Genomic DNA, 22,829 nt, shown 5'->3' on the forward strand with positions numbered 1-22,829 from the left:
TCGGGGGGGGGGGGGGGGGGAGAAGTGCTGGGGGGGAGCCCCGGGATACGGAACGCTGCCCTCGAGGCTGAGGACATGGGGAGGGGCTTTAGCCCCGTGGTCTGGCATCAACCCCCCTGCTCCTGCAGCTCCCAACCTCGGTCCCTGTCCTGCGACGGTTACTGCCACGGAGGAGTAATAAATAGGCTCAAGTGAGTAGGTACATTGGGTACTACAGGTAGGGCTACAGCTCGATATATCCTCACTAGATAAAGAGGAGCAGGGTGAGGGGTGCCCCCGGCTCCCCACACCCCCCCAGTGCCCCTGCGCCAGGAATGAGTGCTCAGGAACTGGTCCTGGGGCTGGCAGAGGGATGGAGGCAATGGAGGGACCCTGGGGGCAGTGGGTCACGGGGCTCTGGGACAGGGCAAAGGGACCAAGGGGCACCCGGGATCCCCCAGCTGTGGGGAGGGAGCTTGGGTGGCTCAGCCACCCCTGCCAGGGCTCCCACCGCGCATGGTGCCAGCACCGAGGTGGCCCCGTGGGTCACCACAGCCCCTGCATACGGCGACCCTGGCGTGTCCCCATCCCTCTGGTGCCGGGGGACACGGGTCCCCACGCAGCCCCCAGCAGCGGCCTCCAGCCGGGTCCATGCGTGCCGTGCTGGCCCTACAAGTACGTGTCCTCGCTCTCCCGGGAGCTCAGGCTCTCCTTGGACTGGTGGTGGGGGGAGACCTGGGGGTGCAGCAGCTCCGGGGCCGAGCTGGGCGCCCCATGGCCCTCGGCCCCGGGGCCGTTGGCGGGGCCGGCCGGGCTCTTCTCCTTGCTCTTCTCCTTGCTCTTGCGGGCCTTGGGCACGGGCGCGGGCCCGGGGGACACGATGATGGAGGGGACGGGCTCCAGCGCCTTGCGAGGGGGGGGCTCGGCCTCGCTGATGGCCTTGGCGCCGTGCAGGCGCGGGGGGCTCTTGCACTGCAGCTCCCCGTGCATCTCCCGCCACTTCTTCAGCTGGATGAGGTGCTCCCGCTCGATCTGACGCTCCGTCACCGGCAGCTCGATGACCTGCGGGACACGGCTCGGGTCGGCACTGAGCCGGCTGGGGGCACCCCCCAGGGCGGAGGCAACCCCAAATCCAAGCTCTCTGGGGGCTGCCCCCCATGCTACACCACCCCAGTGCAGTAACTGGGCAGCACTGGGATCCCAGAGCTCCCCCAGCACCTCACCTCCTGCACCAGGAAGGTCTCCTGCATGATCTTGGGACTGAGAGCCCTCAGCCTCTCCATGGTCTCGTACTGGCCTTGGCAGGACTTGAGCTTGTCCGAGGAGCCCAGCGTGTGTTTGAGCAGCACCAGGCCCACGCGGAAGATGATCTTCACCCCTGCAATGGGAGAGGTGAGGCAAGGAGCACCCAGCAAGCAGGGTGATGACGCTGCCACCGCGTCCCTCAGGTGCTGTGGGACACCTGAGGTCCCAGCCCTGCCAGCAGTCAGGACATACAAGAGGGTGGATTTAGGACACACGTGTCCCCAGACCCCAAGCCAACAGCCCAGCCTCCACCCCAGGCACGTGGCTGCCCCAAACCTGCCCTACAACAGGTCCCACGTGCCAGGTACAGGCAAGCAGGCACTGCAGAGCTCCTGCTGCAGCCCCAGGTGCTGTCCGTGTGCTCACCCCGGGACGAGGAGGAGGACGGTGGGTGAGGAGCTCCTACCTTCACAGAAGAACATGTCCCAGACGCGCAGGACGGAGCTCCAGGGCAGCGTGCGGGAGAAGGCGCACATGAACCACTCGGTCATGTAGAGGATGGGGTCGATCTTCTGCTTGCTCAGGTGCTTGTAGGCCACGGGGGAGACCTTGTGCAGCAGCGAGAAGAGGATCTGCCCATCCAGCTGAATGGCCTCCTGCAGGGACAGCATCCAGAGGCCTTAACCCCAGCACAGCCCTGGGACCAGCACCCAGCCCCACCGCAGGAGCAGCCACCCCCAGACCTGGCTCCTGCAGCAGAGCTGTGCCCCACGGATGCTGGGAGCGGGAGCATCCCATCCCTGACTGCGGAATGCTCCCAGGGACCACGGCACAACGCGGACACTGTGGGAGCTCCCAGGACTCCCCCGCGCTCCCTTCTCCCTCCAGGGCGAGGAGCTGAGGGAGCCATCAGAGGTCCCCGCCGTCCCCAGAGGCACCACGGGCCCTTCACTCACCAGCTTCTCGCTGTAGTAGCCGGGGAGATACTTCTCACAGATCTGCACCAGGCACCAGAACGCTTGCTGCGAGCCAAGGACAGCAGTGAGTGCCCAGGGAGCAGCCCTACGGCTCCCTGTGACCAAGGGAGGCAAGGGGCACCCCTCAGCACCCCCCCCGGCCCCAGCTCGTACCTCGGCTGGCATGTGCATGAGCAGGACGGCGGCGATGGGGGCCTGGGCCTGGCAGTAGCCCTCCTCGGGGCGGTACAGGGTGTACGCCTTCAGCACCCGGAACAGGTCCTGCTGCCTGCGGGGACACGGGGACAGGGAGCTGGACACAGGGCACGGCAGTGCCCCTGCAGAGCCCATGGATGAATCCACACTGGGCATCCCACGGGGACCCACCACCAGCCTGGGATCCCGCTTCCACACACCACCAGGGACACAATAACCACAGCTCTGCGCACAGAGGCCACATCCTACCCGGATCCAGAGGTAAGGCAGCGAGACTGCCATCTCCCATGGGTGCTGGCTCAAGCTGAACCATGGCCAGGCAAGGACACAGCTGCAAGCACAGTGGCACAGACACTCCCCAACACACGGGGAAGGACAGGTCCCCGGTGACATGGAGACAACAGTGGCCACCTCCTCCCTCCCCCTGAGGTCAGAGCTGGTGCTGAGGGCTGCGCCCCATGCACTGAGCTCCTGAGAAGCCATCCTGCTTTCAGCCTGTGCCTGGATGCCCTGGGAGCTGTGGAGGGGGGACACACGTCTCCCACCCCACAGTGCTGGTCCAAGCCAGGGCTCCAGCCCGGACATGCAGCAGCTCCACTCACCCGTGGCCTCCACGCGAGACAAACATCTCATGGAAGGGAAACTGGCGGTGGAGATCCCGCTCGATCACATCCAGCCACTTGGGGTCCCCCGTGAGGAGATCCAGTTCCTGGGGAGCACAGAGCCGGGGTGAGCAGTACGTGACACCAGCACGGTGCCAAGTCCATGGGGCTGGGGGAACGGCCTCCAGGCTGGGCCTGGCTCTGCCCCAAACACGAGCCCCACCAGGCTGTGGGTCAGTGCACCCTTGAGCCCCCCCCAGCAGAAACAAGCAGCATCTGGGACTCCAAGGGATGCTCAGCCCTTGGGGGAGAAGGAGTCGACCCAGCACTTCCCCACAGCAGCACCCCACGCACCAGCACCCCCTGTAGCAGCACTCACATCAAACTTGCCCATATTCTGCTCCAGCTTGACCTTGCTCCCGGACAGGTACTGCCAGGCCCGGCCCCGCAGCGACGGGGGGATCCCCTTCTGGCACCGCAGCCGGATCTGCAGGACACACACAGCTATCACCCGGAATATCATGGAGCAGCCACGGGCAAAGAGGCCCCCGGGGCAAGACTGGAACGGGGCTGAGCACCACCGGCTGCCCGGGCACAGAGGCACAGCCTGGTTTGGGTTGAAGGGACCTTGAGGCTCATCCGGTTCCAACCCCTGCCACGGCCATGAGGGAGCTGCAGGCACTGCCAGGAGCCAGCTGAGGGTTCGTGCCCCGCAAACAGCTCCAGACAAGCCCGGCTCTGCCTCAAAGCAGGATCCACTCTTCCCTGTGAGGGTGCTGAGGCGCTGGCACAGGGTGCCCAGAGAAGCTGTGGCTGCCCCATCCCTGGCAGTGTTCAAGGCCAGGTTGGACACAGGGGCTTGGAGCAAGCTGCTCTAGTGGAAGGGGTCCCTGCCCGTGGCAGGGGTTGGGACTGGATGGGCTTTAAGGTCCCTTCCAACCCATACCCTTGTATGGTTCCTTTCATCCTGTGACCCTGCTGGGAGCTGGAAAAGCAAGCACTGGAGCCAAATGGGGAGCGGGTGCTCTCTCCCTGGCACAGCCAACGGGAAGCACTGGAACCACACAGGAGCACTCTCCAGGCTCCAGTGCAGCCCTCCTCCGACCCAGGGACAGCAGGGAGATACACGCAGTCGAGCTCTTGGCCTTTCCCCCCTCATTCCGGGCCGGCTGGGCCCCAGCTCTATGCATGGCCAGCTCCATTCCCAGAGCCAGCCCCTGGTTTCCTTGGCACTGGGCACCAGCAGGACCAAAGTCCAGCGCGGCAGCACCAGCACCTACCCCACAGCAGGGCTTAACCCTGCTCCTGCCAGGAGGGACCAAAACCAGACACCCCCAGTGCTGGGACATCAGCAGCACCATCTCCCCATGGACCCTGGCCAGCACACGCAGCATTGCTGGGCCCATCAGAGCAGTGCTTCCAGCAGTCACCCCGCATAACACCCTGCAGATCCCCAGCACGGCCCCACACCTCCCATTCCCACACGGGGAGCTCATCCCAATTGCCAGAGAAATGGGATGCCAGAGCCCCCACCTCCTCCCTGGCATCTCCAGCCTGCCCAGAGCTCCTTTCCCTTTGCTGCTGTAGCTCTGGAGCAGGTTGTTTCCAGGCAGCCGGGTGCAGCTCCCTGTCCCCAGGGGGCTTTTGCTGCTCCCTCCCCACGGTGCTGTGTTTAGCGGGGCAGCCCCAGTCCTGCAGGGCCTTTGTGCCTGCAGGAAGCCCTCGGGCGATGCCCACTGCAGCTCTGCCCTGCTGCCAGCTCCCTCCCGGAACCAGCTCCCCTTCCTGCTGGCCCAGCTGCCAGGAAGGAAGCTGCCCTGCTGGGCTCAGGGCAGCCCCTGCAGCTCCACAGGCGCCGGAGCCAGGCACCTCATCTCCTTGGGAACCCCAAGCATCTCATCCCCATGGCCTCGGTGCTGGGGGAACCCGGCCCCTGGATCCCACTGTGCTCTTCCAGGGATCCAGAGCATGACCAGGCTGAGGGAGGCCAAAAGTAAAGAGCAGTCTGAGTGCTGCTCATGGGTCCGTCCTCCTCTGGGCTGGCACAAAGGGCAAGGACCAGCTCTCAGTGCCAGGAAGGACGTGAGGCCGTGGTTCCATCGGGATCCAGGCCAGGTGGGTGAGGGAGGGAGCGATTTGGGATGCTGGAGCAGTGCAGGTGTGGGTGAGCCCGGCAGGGCTGGCCCAAGGGATCCCCGGGCTGTCAGCCAGCCCTGGGGCGTTCAGAGGCACAGGGAGCAGCCACGCGGCATGGCCCCGTACCAAAGCAGCCTGGCTCCTGCCAGAGCAGCAGAGGCCAGGCCTGGCTCCCTTCCCTGAGCAGCCCCAGAGCTCCAGGCACAGAGCAGCTCTCTGGAGATCCAGATCCACCCCCAGCAGTGTCCAAGGCCAGGCTGGATGGGGCTTGGAGCTTAAGGGTGACTTTAACCTGCTGTGCTTCCCTGTGAGGGTGCTGAGGTGCTGGCACAGGGTGCCCAGAGAAGCTGTGGCTGCCCCATCCCTGGCAGTGTTCAAGGCCAGGTTGGACACAGGGGCTTGGAGCAAGCTGCTCTAGTGGAAGGGGTCCCTGCCCGTGGCAGGGGCTGGAGCTGGAGGAGCTTTAAGGTCCCTTCCAACACAAACCAGGCTGGGGTTCTGTGATTCAAGAGTCTCTAGGCATCGGTTTTTGCTTCAAGACACTCAGTACAGCACATCAGCCCCATGGAGACCCCCGGGAGCTCAGCCCAAGCAGAGGGAGCTCCTCTGCCAGCCCTGCTTGCTGCCAGAGCCCTGAGCCCAGCCTGGGCACGGCTGCAGAGCAGCAGAAAGCACCCACAGAACAAAGGGCCTGCTGCCGTGTCCCGAAAAGCTCTCCCGAACCCTTTGTGAGCAGCCAAGAAACAGGAGGGATTCCTGAGCTGAACAAGAGGCTCCGAGCAGAGACAGCGCTTCGGGAGCACAGCACGGAGCCGTGCCAGGAGGCTCTGCCAGCGGGGTGAGGAGGAGGATGAGGAGGATGAAGAGGAGGCCCTTTGGCTGCTCTCCGGCAGCACTGGCTGGTGCCAACAGCCTCACTGCTTCCAGGGGCACATAGGACTTCTGCATCCCATCCCATCCGATCCCATCCTACCCCTGGTTCACAGGCTCAGGTCAGGAAGCAGCCAGCCAGCACACGGCACCACGGGTCTCCCTGGGACCCCAGCCTGCAGACCAGCATCACACACACCAGCCTCAAACATTTCCTACCCGGAGTCTTTGTGTCTATGAGATGCTCAAAACAGAAGTTTCCACGAGCCAGCATTCCCCTCCAGGAACGGGACACAGGACACAGGGTGCTGGCTGCCTCGGGGGGCATGGCTGTCCCTCCTCCTGTGCTGGGGCAGCCCCAGGGGACGTGGCTGTCACCCACTCACCTTCTTGTGTTTTTTGGCCATCCACTTGTCCCAGTTGTTGAGCATATCCAGCCACTTGGACTCCCGCTGCCGCAGCACCTCTAAGGGCACCTCCTCCAGCCTGTGGGAGGGGGGAAGAGGCCATCAGTGCAGGGCCCCCCAGGTACTCTCCAGCACCTTGCATCCTGTGTCCTCACCCCGCACAGAGCCCAGCCAGGACACACTTGAGCTGGAAGCACTCAGCACCCATGACACCACAGTGCCAGCACAGAACCAGCTCCAGACCCCTCCGGATCACCCTGCACTGCACCCACTGCGTGCTCGAGCATCCCTGGGGAGCTGTGCCCAGGAGGGCACATGAGGAAGGTGAGGAACTGGGAAGCACATCCAGAGCCATTTGTGGAGCTGAGCGCTGGCTGCAGGCAGGGAAAGCTGTGGCCATAAGCATCATGTCATGCTCGAGCTCCAAGCCTGGCGCTGCTCCAGGCCCGGCACCGAGCCCGGCAGAGCTGAGGGTCCCCCAGGAGGGAGGGGAGAGTTTTCCAGCACGGCTCAGCCGAGCCAGGAACGGGAGTTAACCCTCCCGAGGCAGGAGGGATGCTGCTGCGACGCCTTCAACCCCCCCCGGGCATCCTCTGCCTTCCACCATCAAGGAGATGGGTGACAGAGAGCTCAGCCAGGCCCTGGGCAGGGACACCCCAGGGACAACAGAAGCTCCTCAAGACATCAGAGCCAACCCCAGCAGGCTCAGCGCTGCCCACAACCACATCAAATCCTTCCTGAGGACCCAAGGACCACAAACCGGCGCTGAGCATCCTCCATGGAGCACAGGACACCCAGGCCCTGTCCCCTCCCGGAATGCGGGAAGCCCAGGGCCGCATCCAGCTGGCAGCCCCCTGCCCAGCTCCTCTGCTGGATCCCACCCTCTGGAGCCAGGATCCAAAGGGAGCCAGCACAGGGGATGGAGGGCGCTGGCCCCGCGCCGGGGCTCTTGAGGCGTGGGAAGCGTGGGAGTGCTGGCCCTGGGCCTGCTGGAGCTGGGCCAGCCCCGAGTGGAAGCTATTACCAGCTGCTGGCAGCGGGCACAGATGGGCACCAGAGGCACTTCATATGGCCCAGGCGGGGAGGACGGGGTGGGGGCACCCACACGAGATGCCCTGTGCAAGAAGAATGCTCCTCTGCGTGTGACAGCCCCACAGCTTGGCCCTTCCCGGTGCCCCCAGACCCTCCGCGGGTGCTGGGACCTCCCACTTGCCCTCCCTATGCTTCCCCAAGACCCTTCCGGTCAGAGAGACCCCAGCTCTGCCAAGGCAGAGGGAGACTCTGAACTCCTGCTTATCCACTCCTGGACAGATGGAGAGCGGATAAGAGCCCTGGAGAAGGGCAGGATTGGACCTCAGCGCATCCATGGGGCACAGGAGGAAGGCTCAGGCCCCAGTGACTGCAGCCACCACGCTCAGAGCAGCCCAGAGCAACCCCTTGCCTCCAACACCAGGAGCTCCAGCAGGTGAAGCTGCAGGGACCAGGACGTCCCCAGGGACACGTGAAGTGCTGCCGGGATGGGGTGCAGCAGCAGAAGCCACCCCGCTGCTATGGTGCTGAGCCATGAGCAGGGCCAGGGGTCATCCCCCAGCGCGATGCACCTTGTCCAGCACCAGCAGCGAACCCCCGGTGCCTTCTGTCCCCAGGGTCTGGCCCCGTAACACCCGAGGGGCAAACGCTTTGCTCCGTGTGCGAGGGGAAACTGAGGCCCGGGCCGCAGAGCGGGCGGACCACCCGGGTCACATCCAGCCACCGCAGGCCTTGCGCTGCCCAGGGCGTCGCTGCGAAGCGCGCCAGGCACCGCACAAACACGCTGCCGAACCAGCCCCGAGCACATTCCTGCTGCCAGCACCGCAGGGAGCGGGAGCGGAGCCGCACCGGGGCTGTCAGCGGGCACACACGGGGCCGGTTGGAGCAGGCGCACGCAGCGCACATCGCACCCCATCCTGCCCCAGCCCCGGGGCTCCCGCCGCCGCCTCACCCTGAGGCTTCCTAAGCGGCAGCATAGTCAGCGCCAGCCCCGGCCGGTAAAACACAGCAGCAACGGACACACGGGAGACGGCAACGGGCTGGGAGAGGCCCTGCGTGAAGCTTTCGCAGGGCTGGTCCATAGGGAGCAGGCACCAAGCTGCATCCCACCTACAGACCCTTCACGTGTGTCCTCCCCATGCGTGGACAGCGCTGAGACTGATGGGTTTGGCCCAGGCAGACACACTAGGGTCCCGTTCCACCATTTACGCTGATGGAAAAGGCTGGCCAGGCTCCACCTGAACTATTCCTAGCAGAAAGTGTTCCTGCAGGAGCAGCGGGCCAGGAGCTCAGCCCTGCTAGGATGAAAATGGCACCTGAGCACAAGGGCAGTGGCAAAGACACACGCGGGATCACATACATGTGGGATCAGGGAGCATCAAAGCACTTAGCCCCACCAGGCACAGCTGGAGGAGCAAAGCTGGGTGACTGCAAGCCCAGCCCCACACCGGATGTCCAACACCACTTCTCCATTTGAGAGCTTTCCTGCAGTTTGGTTTTACATTAGCACCGGTTTGCATCGACCCTCTCGTGTTTTAAAGCAAAGCAAGGCCATTGCACACCTTTGCTGTGGGGCAGGAGTACATTCCCAACGGCAGGATGCTGACACGGGCTCACCACAGCCAGGGGACCAAGGCCACCACAAGGCACGTTCCCCAGAGCAGAAGGACTTGCTCCCAGGCCAGAGGAGCACACCAGGGCAGAGGAGGCTGGTGCATCCCTCCTCATGCTGCATCTCTCTCCCCTTAGCAGGCAGTAAGGCAATGAGGATGTTGTGGTAGTGCCTGACCACCACTAAGAATAATAATAAATCCGTGGTTTTGGATTATCCCAAGAGGAGAAGAGAGGCACCCACACCACCGACAACAGCCGCTCCTGCAGTACCTGTCCATTAACTTGTGTGCTGAGTCTGTGGATCAGCCTGCAGCACAGCTCTGACAGAAGCACAGAACAGGATCGCCACAAGCCCAAGGTGGCAGCTGCACAACACGAAGCACAAACCCCCTTTTCCAATCAAACTCTAAATTCAGAGCAGTCCTTCTGCCCACACACACAGACAGCAGCATTTGCGTGCATTATGTTTACACCTAAAGCATAAATCACAGCATCACAGAGAGTGCCAGCGCCTCAGCACCCTCACAGGGAAGAGCTTCTGCCTAAGAGCTCAGCTCAGTCTCCCCTCTGGCAGGTTAAAGCCATTCCCCTTGGCCTGCCCCTACATCCCTTGTCCCAGGCCCCTCTCCAGCTTTCCTGCAGCCCCTTCAGGCACTGGAGCTGCTCTCAGGTCTCCCTTTCAGGAGCCTTCTCTTCTCCAGGCTGCCCCAGCCCAGCTCTCTCAGCCTGGCTCCAGAGCAGAGCTGCTCCAGCCCTCACAGCAGCTCCGTGGCCTCCTCTGGACTCACTCAAACAGCTCCACATCCCATTTGTGCTTTACATTGAGGAGTAACTCCGGATCACCGGGGGAATTTTAACCAAACCCCTGTCTTGCAGCCTTTCCTGGAAAACACAAGGATTTCCTACAGTAAGTGACAAACCCCAATGTACATCCATGTAGCCCCTGCAAGTGCTGTGAAGCCAGGCACAGCTCCATTCACGCCACCAAACCCCGAGGCACCACAGCAGCACAGACGCCTGCACCAAGAGGTGTTTATTAAAACAAACTGGAGGCTCTACAGAAGCAGCACGAAGCTGTTTAACACACACAGACCCAAACACTCCTGCTCAGGGAGGGCAAGTTTCCAAGTCAGGGTTAAGCTGAGAGGCTCTTGCAGAGGGATCCAAGACAGGGAAAGAACAAGGGGCTTGGCAACTGTGTTGAGAAGGAAGAAGCTGTCAGGAAAAGGTGAAGTGAAGCAGCAAGCAGCACTCAGACAGATGACGGTCAGTGTAAATCCCTCAAAGATGGATGTACTGAGCTGGGCACCATCTCAATGTTGCTTCAAGAAGGAATTCAAGCAAATCATGAAAACCTTATAGACCAGGTCAGTCCATTTACACATTTCAGAGCTCTTTTAACTTCCCCTCTCCCCCAAACACAGGGTTCAGCATCTGTCTCATCAAATTAGAGCAGTGGGAATAGCCCCTAAAAGACTGGAAGACTCAAAGGGTTGGGATTATACAAGTGGCAACGCAGCCACTTTATGCCTCTAGGCTCCAAGGCTCCTATTTCTTTCTGCCTCCTCTCTCTTTGAGGGCCAGGTGGATGAGGGAGCCACTGGTCATGTTGTAATAGGCCAGAGAGTTTGAGTCCTTGATGAAGATGCCCTGAGGAGAGGAGAAAAAAAAACAGTCAAAGAAGAACTCTTACTGCTGCCTTCCCACAAAAGCCCAGAGCCAAAGCCCTCCCAGCCATGGTGACAGCACAGGGGGTGACAGAACAATGCAGGCTTTGGAAAAACCAGGACAGATCCCAGTGTCTTGGAAGAGCGGCACTGGAGGAGGTGGGGATACAGGAACTGACAATACACACCAGATACCTTCACACACACACACACAGAGAGTCACCATCACAAGTGAAGTTATGTAGATGCACAGAATCCCAGCCTGGTTTGGGTTGAAGGGAACTTAAAGTTCCTCCAGCTCCAACCCCTGCCACTGGCAGGGACACCTTCCACTAGAGCAGCTTGCTCCAAGCCCTTGTGTCCAACCTAGCCTTGAATGCTTCCAAGCTTCCTTTCTCACCAAGGGTTAACACATCTGCCCACAGATGAACACCCAAGCGTACAAAGTTCAGTGCTCAGGCAGCAGGTTGTGCCTGTGCATGACTGGAAACAAGACCCCCCCTGCAGTCCTATGTCCACCTCTGGGGCAACAACACAAGAGGGACGTGGAGCTGCTGGAGTGAGGCCAGAGGAGGCCTTCTCAGGGCTTCCAAGTTACTCTCATCCACCTTCCCAAGCACATACAACAGGCCTGCAAGAGGAGACTGACACACTGAACTGCCAACTTGCCCCAGTAAAAGAAGAGGCTGACTTCAGAGAAAGGCACCAAGCCCAGAGGATTCATCTGCTGCAGCAACAACTCAACAGTCCACTGATGCCACCTATTCAAAGCTAGTCCTGCTGTGCAGTTCTGTATTCGAAGGTGCTGCACAGCCAGGAACATCATTCCCTCTGCTCCCTGCAGCACCCCAGGAGCTGCATTACCAACTTCCTCTGATAAAAGTCGGTTTGTGTGTGAGAAAGCACTGCCATTAACAAGCAGCATTCCAAGGGCTTCAACCCACCTCATACTGCAGCTTCTGCTTCCCAGCCGGCATCCCCGTGGCCTCGTGGATCTTCACCTTTATAACAGACACCTGGGGAGAAGCAAAGAGCTTGTTCAGGGGGTTTTCCCTGTTGTATGGGTGTACCCACTGCTCCCCACACACACCCCCTCACGGGAGGATACAGCCTGGGGAGCATCCCAAGGTTTACAGCTCCCACCATCAGGTCAGACGCTGCTCCCCAAGGCAAGAGGCTCAGAGCACGGGGAGGAAGGGGGCAGCCAGGTCCATGCGCTACATGCCTGGTCCGAGAGGGGCAGGGTGAACACCAGCACTTGGCCGTTCAGCTTCCATTCAGTCTTGTCCTGCATGTTGGGAACCTGGACTTTGACCGTGACCGGGCCCTGGAGGAAACACAGATAATGTCTCAAGGTGAGGAGGCTCTGTACCGCGATAACCGAGCACCAGGCACAGTGTTTGCTCCCAAGACCAGGCACTATCTTCAGCTCCCAGTAAACATAAGCCTCAATGATGGGAAAAAGCCTTCACTGCTTCCAAAACAAAGCATTCAGCTGGATTTCTCTCATGCCTCCCTCTCCTCAGGCACCACAGGCACTCACAGCCCTCCTGAAGGACTCAGGACAGCGCATGCTGATGGCAGCCCTCAGGAGAAGGTTCAGTGTAACACCCAGTCTGTGTTGTTACGGAATACTCACATCACCACAGTCATGCTGACACCGAGATATTGAATCTCCTTCCACCTCCAGCTCAGCAGTTCTTAAAGCCTTATAAGCACCTTTAGCTCTTCTTTGCATTACCATAAACCCACCTCTCCCTGCCCTCAAGTGCAGAAGGGCACCATCCCCACACACTGCTGGAGTGCTGCATCACTCTTCCCACCCAGGCACACAGCAGTTTGGGAATGCCAGCCCCTCAGGAGGTCACTCCCTCGTGCACACCAGCTCCTCTCCGTACAGTGAACTGGCTTCACATCCCTGTGGGGCTGCAGAGCCCAGGGTGTCAGCACTCTCTGGTGCTTCTCTGTGAGCAGTCATACACACCCGTACCTTGTTCCTGCGCAGGAACTCCTCCTCTGGGATGAGGCTGTCCTCACTCTTCAGCTTCTTCGAGACCGGCTCATCCTCCATGGGTGGAGGAGGGTGCACAGGAGGCATCGGTGCCGGGGAGGGAACCGGAGCCACGGGAGGAGCAGGAACAAAGGCTGGAAGGGGGCAGAGGGACACGACACAACATGCAGTCAGCACTGAGACACAGCAGGCACCCCTCAAACAGAAGCTCTCTGAGCAACCAGCAAGGGCTGAAAATAACCAGGAGGGTGCATGGAGGAAGGTCACACAACCAACAGCAACATGCAAACTTCAAACATCAGAACTTTCATAGAGGGAAACAGGCCAGGAAGAGACAATAAGCAGCCAAAGAGCTTCCTGCAGATCCTGCAGAAGAGCAAAGGCTCCGAGCTGGGCAGACAGCAGTGCCAGCACCTCGCTTTAAAGCGGAAAAAGAAGGGGAAAGGGAAGAATTGCCTTTTCCATTGTGCTTTGCAACTCTGGAACACCTAATGCCATGAGGAAAGGGGCCAAGTAACAGCTCTTCCTCCCAGCTGCAGCAGCTTCTGCAAGGAGCTGCAGCACCCAGCAAGGTGCTGGCACATCCTCTTCAGCCCAGGGCCTTTGGGGTGCTTCCCCTTCCCCTGGGCAGGCTCGTGGGGACACAGCCACCAACCAGTGACCCCCAATTCACTGTCAAGTGGCAGGAGGAGCTTTGAGCCCTGCAGCAGTTGCTGTGAAGTAGGTCACACCAAACACCCCCAAACTCTCACTGATGGGGGTTGGGGCCTGCAGTGCCACCTACACCTCTCATCCCAGGCACCAAAGGCACAGAACGGAGCTCAAGCCTGTGCTGGCCAGGACTGAGCTGCTGCTGAAGCAGCACACACTGAGCTTACCTGTTGGCACGATCATGGGGGGCGGGCGGGGGCTCATGATGGGGGGAGCAGAGGGGGGCATGGGCACCACGTTGATGCGTGGGGTGTGGATGATGGGTGGCATCGGGGTGGCGATGACAGATCCCGGAGGCAAACGGACCACAGATGTCATTGGGGGCCGAGGCATGACAGGGACTGCAGAAACCACAGCAGCACGCACGGGAGGGGGCATCTGCAGGGAGACAGGGTCACTTCATTAGCAGCAACACAGAATGGGATAGGCTGGAAAGGACCTTAAGATCATCCAGTTCCAGCCCCTGCCACAGGCAGGGACACCTTCCACTAGAGCAGCTTGCTCCAAGCCCATGTCCAACCTGGCCTTGAACACTGCCAGGGATGGGGCAGCCACAGCTTCTCTGGGCACCCTGTGCCAGCGCCTCAGCACCCTCACAGGGAGGAGCTTCTGCCTTATAGCTAACCTGAACTTCCTGTTTCAGTCTGAACCCATCACCCCTTGTCCTGTCACTGCAGTCCCTAATGAAGAGTCCCTCTCCAGCATCCTTGCAGCCCCCTTCAGACACTGGAAGCTGCTCTGAGGTCTCCACACAGCTTCTCCTCTCCAGGCTGAACAGCCCCAGTGCTCTCAGCCTGGCTCCATACAGGAGGTGCTTCAGCCCCTGCTCATCCTCGTGGCCTCCTCCGGACTTTCTCCAACAGCTCCACATCCTTCTTATGTTGAGGACACCAGAAGTGCACACAGAACACGCAGGAATGCTGGGGGCTGTTCCCAATCCTGGCTAAAATAACGTGGATTTCTGCAGGCCTAATGCTTGCTGGGAACCTCAGGCCCAAGCTGCCTGTGAAAGGCTCAGGTGCCTCATTAACAAAGGAGATGGTTCCTCCTTCCCTCAGCACCCTGGGTGCCACTTTCAGTCAGGGAGCAGAGCCCCTGGGGCAGGGAGTCACCCGGAGCAGCTCTTACCTGCAGCTCCTTTGGTTCTGCAACCTGCCTATTTACACTCAAGACAGGCCCCCACCCTCCCTGTGTCAGCCACGCTCTCTGCCTCCGAGACTTCACCACCCAGGCTCTACCCCTGCCCAGCTGCTCATATCTTTCTGATGCCTCCAAGGACAAACCACTTCACCCGAGTCTTGTTTCCCATTTTTAACAGCAAGTTGAACATTCTGATGTTTCCAAATGAATCTTAAACTGTCCCTAGGCCTGTTTATAACCTGCTGTTATAACCCTTAACCTTCATCAGGACTCCCTTCTAACTGCGGCCTTTGGAAGCCCAAATACTCACTGTGGGGGGACGAGGCACAGATGTGATGGGCTGAGCACTAGCAGGGGGATTTGATGCTGATGAAGGAGGGGGTGGCTGGGGTATCTCATTGGGTTTGCTGGGCCCGATCTTCTCCTTGCTGTCATCTTCTGGCACCAGTCCCTTGGCCTTATGGATCGCTTCAATCTGCTCTTGGAGGGTGATATTGGCCTGAGCAGCCTGTTGTGTGCGGGCCATGCTGCCTGAGTGGCCATCCCAGGTCACCTGAGAGGATAAAATACATCAGAATAAGCCTAACCTCAGCCTGTCCAGACTGCAACGTGAGCTGCAAACACATCAAGAGAGCAGTCTGACAGCAAGAACACATGTTGAAAGACTTGTGTGTCTCTGAGCATACAGAATACTCCAGGAACCTGCTAAAAACAAACCAACACTAATGACCACTCTACCTTTTCCTCTGGTTTCTGGATTTCCTCTTCACCAATCTTTTTACCAATGGCAGTCTCTTCTACACCAAAGATATCGGTACGGCGCTCTGCCAGCTGCTTCAGGCTGCTTTCAATGTCCAAACCTGCAAGCAGCAAGAGAAGTTCTTATCTCAAGTGACAGAATCAAATGTGATCAAGCTTCTGCCCATGATCTTTATGGTACCTAATGGCAGTCTCTTTAGGAGACTGCAACTGCTGCTCAGCAGCCGCCTATGCTCTTTGCCTTTAACTTCACAGAAAGGCTTTCATGTACTGAAGACAAATGTAGCCCCAGAATCAGCACGCTGAGGAAAGCAGAAAGCCACATTTAAGATGGGTCTTTGATATCAGAGAGAGCTAGGGGAGAGCTAGGGTCTGCTAGGAGTGCACAGAACTCATCCAGGAGCTGGGGTTTGCAAACCACAGTTCGCCCTGAAGCTGACCTGGGGCATAGACCTCATCATCACTCTGCTTTTCCCGGATGGAGCGGTCGCGCTGCTCAAGCCACCGAGGATCCAGGAGGCCAATCCTCATGTGCTCCTGCATTTTACTGGCAGGAATCTTCTCTCCAGTGATGGGGGAAACAAGATACTCGTCTGGAGCTGGGGCGGGTGGTAACGGCTTGGAGGCTGGAAAAGAAGAGCACAGCGTTGAAGCAGCCTGGAAACAAATGCTTTTGTGGTCAGTGATCCCCACCAGCCTGACCTACCTTTGGGATCGTAATCCTTCCTCACGATGACCTGGTCTGGTGTGGGAGGAAGAGGCGGCGGCATCGGGGTTTCTGGAGGAGGAGGAACCTTCTGACCTTCATCTTCATCATCTGAGCCCTTATTTAAACCAAACCCAAAAATGACAACTAAGTTCCAGCAGTCAAATACCCACAGACAACATTTGGGAAAGGCATAAACATCTTGTGCAGCGCTGGAAGAGCTGATGCTGCAGCTGCAAAGAGACAGAGCTTCTCTGCCTCTGACACCCACAGTGGTTCCTCTGGATAAATCCCAGTTCAGCAGACCCAGAAGAGGAAGCAAGAACCCTCAGCTTCCACATTAAAGACCACAGTAAGCAGGGGCTTATGGTTAGCCCTGCTCTTGTTCCTTGTGACCACAAAACAGCTTAAACAGTGGGTGGAGGAAGAGTCTAAAGTGAGTCATCTTTCAGCATTCCAGACTCTGCAGAGCGTGGCCCAAAGGCCTGCTCACAGGAAGATAAAAACCACACCATGAGGTGACAGCAACACTGCATTTCTCTCTTGGAGAAATTATATTGTTCATGGAAACATCAAAAATAGCACATTCCAACAGAAACGGGTTGGTCTGAAGTTCCATCAGAAAGAAATCTCATTTCCTCTAGGAACTGAGGAACTTCTTACAGTGAAAAGGCACCAAGAAGCACACAAACTTCATGGGATGCAAGTAATGGGTCTGTTGGGTGCTTACCTCATCCATATCCTGCACTTGTGTGTCTTGATCCAGCTGGGCTGGCGGCTCATCTGTTTTCTCTTGCTTTTCATCTTCCTCATCTGACTCCACCTCCATCTCCACCTCCTCACTTTCCCCAAACTTCTCATAACGCTCCTGGATCAGGATCCGAGCTCCCAGCTCTTCTGGAGTGGTGGGAGGAGGGAAATTCCCTACAATGCAGAAAACAGAGCTCCTGTTTCCCTATCCCACTTCACTGCTCCATGCACAGACAAGTATGAACCTCCTGAATGAAAAGCAGTTTCTTTATGCAGCAGTGGCATCAAATATCTCCTTGGAGCCAAGGTACATAAAAGCAAAAGGATGGAGCCTATCCAGACCAACATCAGCATGACACATGAAGATGAAGGTACTTATAGGTAGAATTTAAGAAGTACTTAGGAAGAGAAGGCTCTGGGGAGACGTTAGAGCAGCTCCAGTGCCTAAAGGGGCTGCAGGAAAGCTGGAGAGGGGCTTTGGACAAGGGCCTGTAGGGACAGGCCAAGGGGAATGGCTTTAACCTGCCAGAGGGGAGACTGAGATGAGCTCTTAGGCAGAAGCTCTTCCCTGTGAAGGTGCTGAGGCGCTGCCACAGGGTGCCCAGAGAAGCTGTGGCTGCCCCATCCCTGGCAGTGTTCAAGGCCAGGTTGGACACAGGGGCTTGGAGCAAGCTGCTCTAGTGGAAGGTGTCCCTGCCCGTGGCAGGGGTTGGAACTGAAGGTCCTTTAAGGTCCCTTCAAACCAGGCTGGGATTCCCTGACAGGTGAAAATGCTGCCAGAAAGTGAAACAAGTTCTGCTGTCCTGGTGGAAGTGGCAAAATGGACACTAATGCAGTCCTGGACCTAGCTCAAGGGGAACATTAATGACTTCAGAGACAACCCCAGCCCTGGTGTCACTAGAAGGCTTGCCCAACGTCTGTAAACCCCGAAGTCTGATAAAACCAGCACTTCGGGACACAGCGCCCGCTCAAAGAGAGCAGAGCTTCACAGAGGTTACAGGGCTTCAGTACCTTGCTCACTGGGTTGAAAGTCAACTGTTTCCACCACCACAAAGTCATGCCAGTCAATCTGGGCATAAGCCACACGCTCCTTTTCTTTCTCCTCCTCTTCCTTCTTTCTCTCTCTCTCCTGGAACTTTGCCCACTCCACTCTGTAATACACCTGCACAAGCAAAGCACACACCGAATGTCAGACAAGAGTCACAACACACTCACCCCTACAGCACCTAAAGGCTCGCACTACCAACCCTTTCAGGGCAGTTACACAGGCAGTAGTCCAGAGGCCTGGCACAACAAAGAACAGTTACAACCCTGTAATTCCACCTTTTCGAAGGAAAAGCCTCAGCGTGATGAAGACAGAAGTCAAAGTAATAAAGAACAACCTGGAAGGACTCCAAGTGACTGAGAGGTCACAGTGAAGTTGCCTGAGAGTGAAATATTCTCTAAAAAGTTTCATGCAGTTCCTAAGCCTCTGCTGCCACCCCTGGCACCAATGGTAGCCAGTAAACACAACTGCAGTACCCTGTGTTCAAGCGGCTGCAGAGGAAACACAAGTTTTATTGCCTGTGTATTTGCGTTTGCTGTCAATAAACCAGAAACACACGAAGGTGAAACACTCAAAACATCACTGAAACGCTTCTGTACGTTTCCCAGGCATTACCTGATCAAGGACTTCCTTGGGATTTTCAGCCTCCTTCTTGAGTTTGAGGAGCAAACCTTTGGGTGGGATCAGGATCTGAAACACATGACACAGGACAATGGGTGACAATTCTTTTTGCCAGAGCCTCCTTAAAAGCTATTATTCTCTTTCCTCACACCAGCAGATCCCTGGTGCTACATTCCACATATTCTACTGCAACCCTCTTATTACCTATCCCTCCTGCCTGCACTTGAAAATACTCCCTCCTGGCTTTCCAACTATGCTCTATACTTACAAACCTTGTATTTCAGTAGTGGCTGGTATTTCAGCTCTTATATTTCAGTAGTGGCTGGTACATTTAAGTAACAGCCCACCGTGTTCAGCACCACACACTGCCAACAATACAAGATATCCACTCTACTTACAGTGGGATTTAAAGGACAGACCCATAGAATCCCAGCCTGGTTTGGGTTGGAAGGGACCTTAAAGCTCATTCAGTTCCAACCCCAGCCATGGACAGGGACACCTTACACTGGAACAGCTTGCTCCAAGCCCCTGTGTCCAACCTGGCCTTGAACACTGCCAGGGATGGGGCAGCCACAGCTTCTCTGGGCACCCTGTGCCAGCGCCTCAGCACCCTCATGAACCTACAGATGTTTCCAGTGTGGCTGCTTTGCAGCACTTCAGTAGCCTCCAGAACTCAGCACTGCTGCTGAGCGCTGAACCTGGTGGGTGAGCTGCCAGGGTACCTTGGTGTACTGCTCCACCAGCTTCGTGAAGTAGTTGAAGAGGCTGTGCTGGGGGCGAAGGAAATCAAACTGGTAGTTCCTCTGCTCCTTCTGCATCAGCTGCGTGAGGAACTGCCGCCCATTGCGCGCCACAAACTGCGCAGTCAGCTTCACCACATCCAGGTCGAAGGCGGAGATGGAGGGAGGATCCGCAATGAACTCGAACTCTGGAGGAGGCTCTTTGGGAACCACTGTCTCCTGGATCACCTGGGCCTGCACCTGCAGAGCACAAGGACATAGCTCAGGCACTGCCCTCAGGAAACCATCACCAAACACTTGGAGAACCCCTTCACCTTTCAGCTGCTGCGGGAAAACAACACCAGAGATGCTGGCAGCTGCAAGGAGGAGGAAAGCTGGTACCAGAGGGTGCCATCTGGACATCTGGGTTTGGGCCTACTGTGAAAACAAGCATTGCTCCACCAGCTAACAAAGCTGGAAGCTGTCAGGATGTTGTTGTAATCCTGCAGGATGGGCAATGCCACACAGCAAGACTGCTGGGTGTGCAGTGCATGTGGAAGACTTCAGCCAGTGCCCTTGTTCCAGCCAGTATGGAAAAGGCACAGCTAGGCAAGACTAGCAACACTCTGCATCCCACATTTTAAGGGGAAGTTGATCCCTCTGGCAGGAAAAAAGGAAATGTTTCTACAAGACAAGCCCAAACTGAACTCCAAGACTCTAAAGACTTGCTTATAGCAGGAGTTCTAAATCCACCCAATCTGAGTGATCACTGGTGTAGGCACCATGTCAGTCAACACATATTTGTCATTAAAAAGGACAAAGTAGAACAATAAATTGGTTCTTCCCCACCCAACTTTGAGTTCAAAGCAACTGAGGGATGCCCATCTGCAGCAAACCAAGTCCCAGACACTGAACGCCAAGGGATCACTGCTGGCTTTCTTGCAGATGTGTAACCAGCTCCTCGTGCTCCAGACCCTGCTTCACATCACGCTGTGGGTCACCAGGGAGAAACCAAGCTCTGTGCCCGAGTGAAAGGGACACTTACCTTCTGTGGCAGCTGCTGCTGGGCAGTCTGCTGCTGCTGCATCACCTTGGGAATAGCAGCCGAGGGCTCCTGGGCTTTGCCCTCTTTGAACTCACTGACTTTGTGCCGGTAGTAGGCATGGTAGGGATCGTTGGGGTTCAGGAAATTGAACTTGGGGTTGTTTATCTCATTCTGGCGAATCCGAGCTTCAAACTCTGGCCCATTTCTGGGGAGGAAACAGAGGAAGTGTTCAGGTGAACAGGCATCAACTCCCGGGTAAAGGTCTCTTTCTTTTGCGGTAAGATGTGTTGATCCATCAGCCCCTCTCAGTAACTCACACCCAACAGCTCTGCACACACAAGTTAAAGGCACTTGTCCTGATTTAGTCTGAACACTTCACAGTGAATGTTTCTTCAGACAGTTCAAACCTCGGCAGTGTTCCACAAGCCCATCCGGCCACGGACAAACAAAAGGCCATTTACTGCACTGACAGTTTATGGGATGCAGTTTATAAATTACTTCCTGACCGATTTGCTCTACTCACGAGCTTTTGGGACCAGTTTCACTTCCAGAAAGTTCATATAAGGAAAAAAGTAGGTAAGGAGCAGCTTGTGCAGAGGGTGAGCATGGCAGGGTTGCACTCACAGAGCCCTAAGCTGAGGTACCATCCATTCCTCTCATCCATGTATCTGGGGGCACTTGAGGCAGAGCATGTTTCTCTTCACATCCTCTGGTTACCTCTGAGTCTTGTTTGGACACTCCACCCCTTCCAGAAGAGGAGGTCTCTACACTATTAAAGGATAAACAGCCCCTTCCACACCCTCACAGAAAGCCATGGCTCCCTGGCAGCACTCAGAGATCAGTTACACAATAAGTGCTTTTGTCCAGAGCAGCAGCCAGTAACTCCCTTAAACCCAGAGAGACGAGTGGCCCTTTCCAGTGAGGTGACAGCACAGTGGGCGGCTGCTGGATGCCATGGAGGTTAAGAATGAGCCAGCTGAGGGGTGGCACCTCCTGTGGTACCCACGTGCTGCAGCAGGACCAGGATCGAACCGCCTAAGACCTCATGCGTTGATAAGACTGAAATCAGATAACAGAGCTGCTGCGAGGGCTGGGGCAGCTCTGCTCTGGAGCCAGGCTGAGAGAGCTGGGCTGGGGCAGCCTGGAGAAGAGAAGGCTCCTGAAGGGGAGACCTGAGAGCAGCTCCAGTGCCTGAAGGGGCTGCAGGAAAGCTGGAGAGGGGCTTGGGACAAGGGATGTAGGGACAGGCCAAGGGGAATGGCTTGAACCTGCCAGAGGGGAGACTGAGATGAGCTCTTAGGCAGAAGCTCTTCCCTGTGAGGGTGCTGAGGCGCTGGCACAGGGTGCCCAGAGAAGCTGTGGCTGCCCCATCCCTGGCAGTGTTCAAGGCCAGGTTGGACACAGGGGCTTGGAGCAAGCTGCTCTAGTGGAAAGGGTCCCTGCCCGTGGCAGGGGTTGGAGCTGGAGGAGCTTTAAGGTCCCTTCCAACCCAAACCAGGCTGGGATTCTAGGAATGATGCCAGTCAGCAAATGGAAGAAGCCCACGAGTCAAATTTTAGTCAGCTTTTAGACTCCTCCCTACATTTCAGATCCACTCCCACCCACCACTCTGCTGGTATCCACACATCACAGGAGATCCTGTCCTAGGGGAGGATCAGACATTCCCTGGAGGAGCCTCTCTCCCCGTGGCTCTCAGGGGAGGGTGAGATGGGGCTCACGGAGCTGAGCACAAACAGCGGTGGGATTTAACCTGGGGCTCACCACACAAGCGAGGAGCCTCGCTACAGGACTGGGACCTCCTTCAGCTTCCAGAGCTGCACAGCCATTAACACCAAAGAGGAAAAGCAGGAAAATCCCTGGAATTGTGAGCCAACAGCAGTGTTCATTACCTGGCTACGAAGCTGGCAGTCTTGTCCACAATATTCCTGACTTCTGGAGGAGGGTAAATAATTCCAACCACAGGCTTGGCTGGGGCTGCTTCCTCTTTCGGCTCCTCTTCTGGCTGTAAGGAAAACCAGTAAACACACATTTATCTGGTGCTCTGCATAGGAGCTGGCACAGAGCTGAGCCTTGGATTTAGTATGGATAATGTTGGTAACACACTGGTGCCTCCCAACTCCAGCAACGAGCCAAAGGGAAGAGCAGGGCCACAGGAAAACATCTTCGTGGTGCTTGCAGCCAGTGAGGATGCTAAATTCAGACAACCTCAAATCAAAAAACCTGTGCAATCAAAGCTGAAAACAAGAGAAGGAACTTCAAATACTAGTGAGCAACGTGTGTGTACCAGCACCAGGGGCTGAAAAGAGCCTGGAGCGCTGGAATCCCTATTGCCAAGTGGTTGATCTCCATTGCTTCCCAACTTCACTGGGAGTAACAATCCTAACACAGCTTAACTGCCAGAAGAGAGACTGAGATGTGACGTTAGGAAGTTCTTTCCTGTTCTGCATCCCCCTGCTCAGGGAACACCAGGTCAGAATGAAGTATTCCAAGCAAACAGCTCTCGAGGCCACTGCTCTCCTTAGCTCCCGGATCCCAGAGTTCTTCCCAACACAAGGCTCTGGTTTAAAAATCCTATCCCACAGGCTCCCTTTGGCTGCTCAG

General features: G+C 57.4%; 2 protein-coding genes across 3 annotated transcripts; both read right to left on the reverse strand.

Annotated features, from left to right (window-relative positions):
- Positions 1-43: 43 nt before the first annotated feature.
- On the reverse strand, positions 44-6,996 carry TBC1D10A (TBC1 domain family member 10A). Its single transcript, XM_057411064.1, has 8 exons — positions 6,391-6,996; positions 3,378-3,485; positions 2,999-3,105; positions 2,355-2,469; positions 2,181-2,246; positions 1,691-1,880; positions 1,203-1,357; positions 44-1,041 (listed from the first exon to the last, which is right to left on the reverse strand). The coding sequence occupies exons 1-8, from the start codon at positions 6,433-6,435 to the stop codon at positions 649-651; spliced, it is 1,179 nt and encodes a 392-aa protein (XP_057267047.1). The 5' UTR covers positions 6,436-6,996; the 3' UTR covers positions 44-648.
- A 3,073-nt stretch (positions 6,997-10,069) lies between these two features.
- On the reverse strand, positions 10,070-22,272 carry SF3A1 (splicing factor 3a subunit 1). 2 transcript variants are annotated; one of them, XM_057411040.1, is made up of 15 exons: positions 22,118-22,272; positions 20,229-20,433; positions 19,187-19,444; positions 18,459-18,533; positions 17,810-17,960; positions 16,779-16,972; positions 16,049-16,166; positions 15,783-15,968; positions 15,322-15,443; positions 14,894-15,136; positions 13,611-13,821; positions 12,712-12,866; positions 11,865-12,048; positions 11,666-11,737; positions 10,070-10,704 (listed from the first exon to the last, which is right to left on the reverse strand). In XM_057411040.1, exons 1-13 carry the CDS (start codon positions 22,255-22,257, stop codon positions 11,872-11,874), a joined length of 2,235 nt encoding a protein of 744 aa, XP_057267023.1. In that variant the 5' UTR covers positions 22,258-22,272; the 3' UTR covers positions 10,070-10,704; positions 11,666-11,737; positions 11,865-11,871. The 2 variants fall into 2 exon arrangements, with proteins under 2 accessions (XP_057267023.1, XP_057267032.1); XM_057411049.1 differs by having other exon boundaries at positions 11,830-12,048.
- Positions 22,273-22,829: the final 557 nt, after the last annotated feature.

This window comes from Pezoporus wallicus, unplaced genomic scaffold, assembly GCF_028554395.1.
Source record: "Pezoporus wallicus isolate ANWC-B61680 ecotype Strahan unplaced genomic scaffold, APGP_CSIRO_Pwel_v1 contig_8226, whole genome shotgun sequence".
NCBI lineage: Eukaryota > Metazoa > Chordata > Aves > Psittaciformes > Psittacidae > Pezoporus > Pezoporus wallicus.

What these genes read in the sequence shown, in the direction of transcription:
- TBC1D10A (XM_057411064.1), bottom strand. Translation starts at nt 6,435, where the DNA reads ATGCTCAACAACTGGGACAAGTGGATGGCCAAAAAACACAAGAAG. An exon ending in TGGCCAAAAAACACAAGAAG is followed by an intron (nt 3,486 to 6,390) that starts GTGAGTGGGTGA and finishes TGTGTCCTGCAG; the next exon opens with ATCCGGCTGCGGTGCCAGAA. An exon ending in GCTACTACAGCGAGAAGCTG is followed by an intron (nt 1,881 to 2,180) that starts GTGAGTGAAGGG and finishes CTGTCCCTGCAG; the next exon opens with GAGGCCATTCAGCTGGATGG.
- SF3A1 (XM_057411040.1), bottom strand. Translation starts at nt 22,257, where the DNA reads ATGTGTGTTTACTGGTTTTCCTTACAGCCAGAAGAGGAGCCGAAAGAG. An exon ending in CTGTGCCTCGTCCCCCCACA is followed by an intron (nt 13,822 to 14,893) that starts GTGAGTATTTGG and finishes GTCTCCCTGCAG; the next exon opens with ATGCCCCCTCCCGTGCGTGC. An exon ending in CCCCATGATCGTGCCAACAG is followed by an intron (nt 12,867 to 13,610) that starts GTAAGCTCAGTG and finishes GCCCCCTTCCAG; the next exon opens with CCTTTGTTCCTGCTCCTCCC.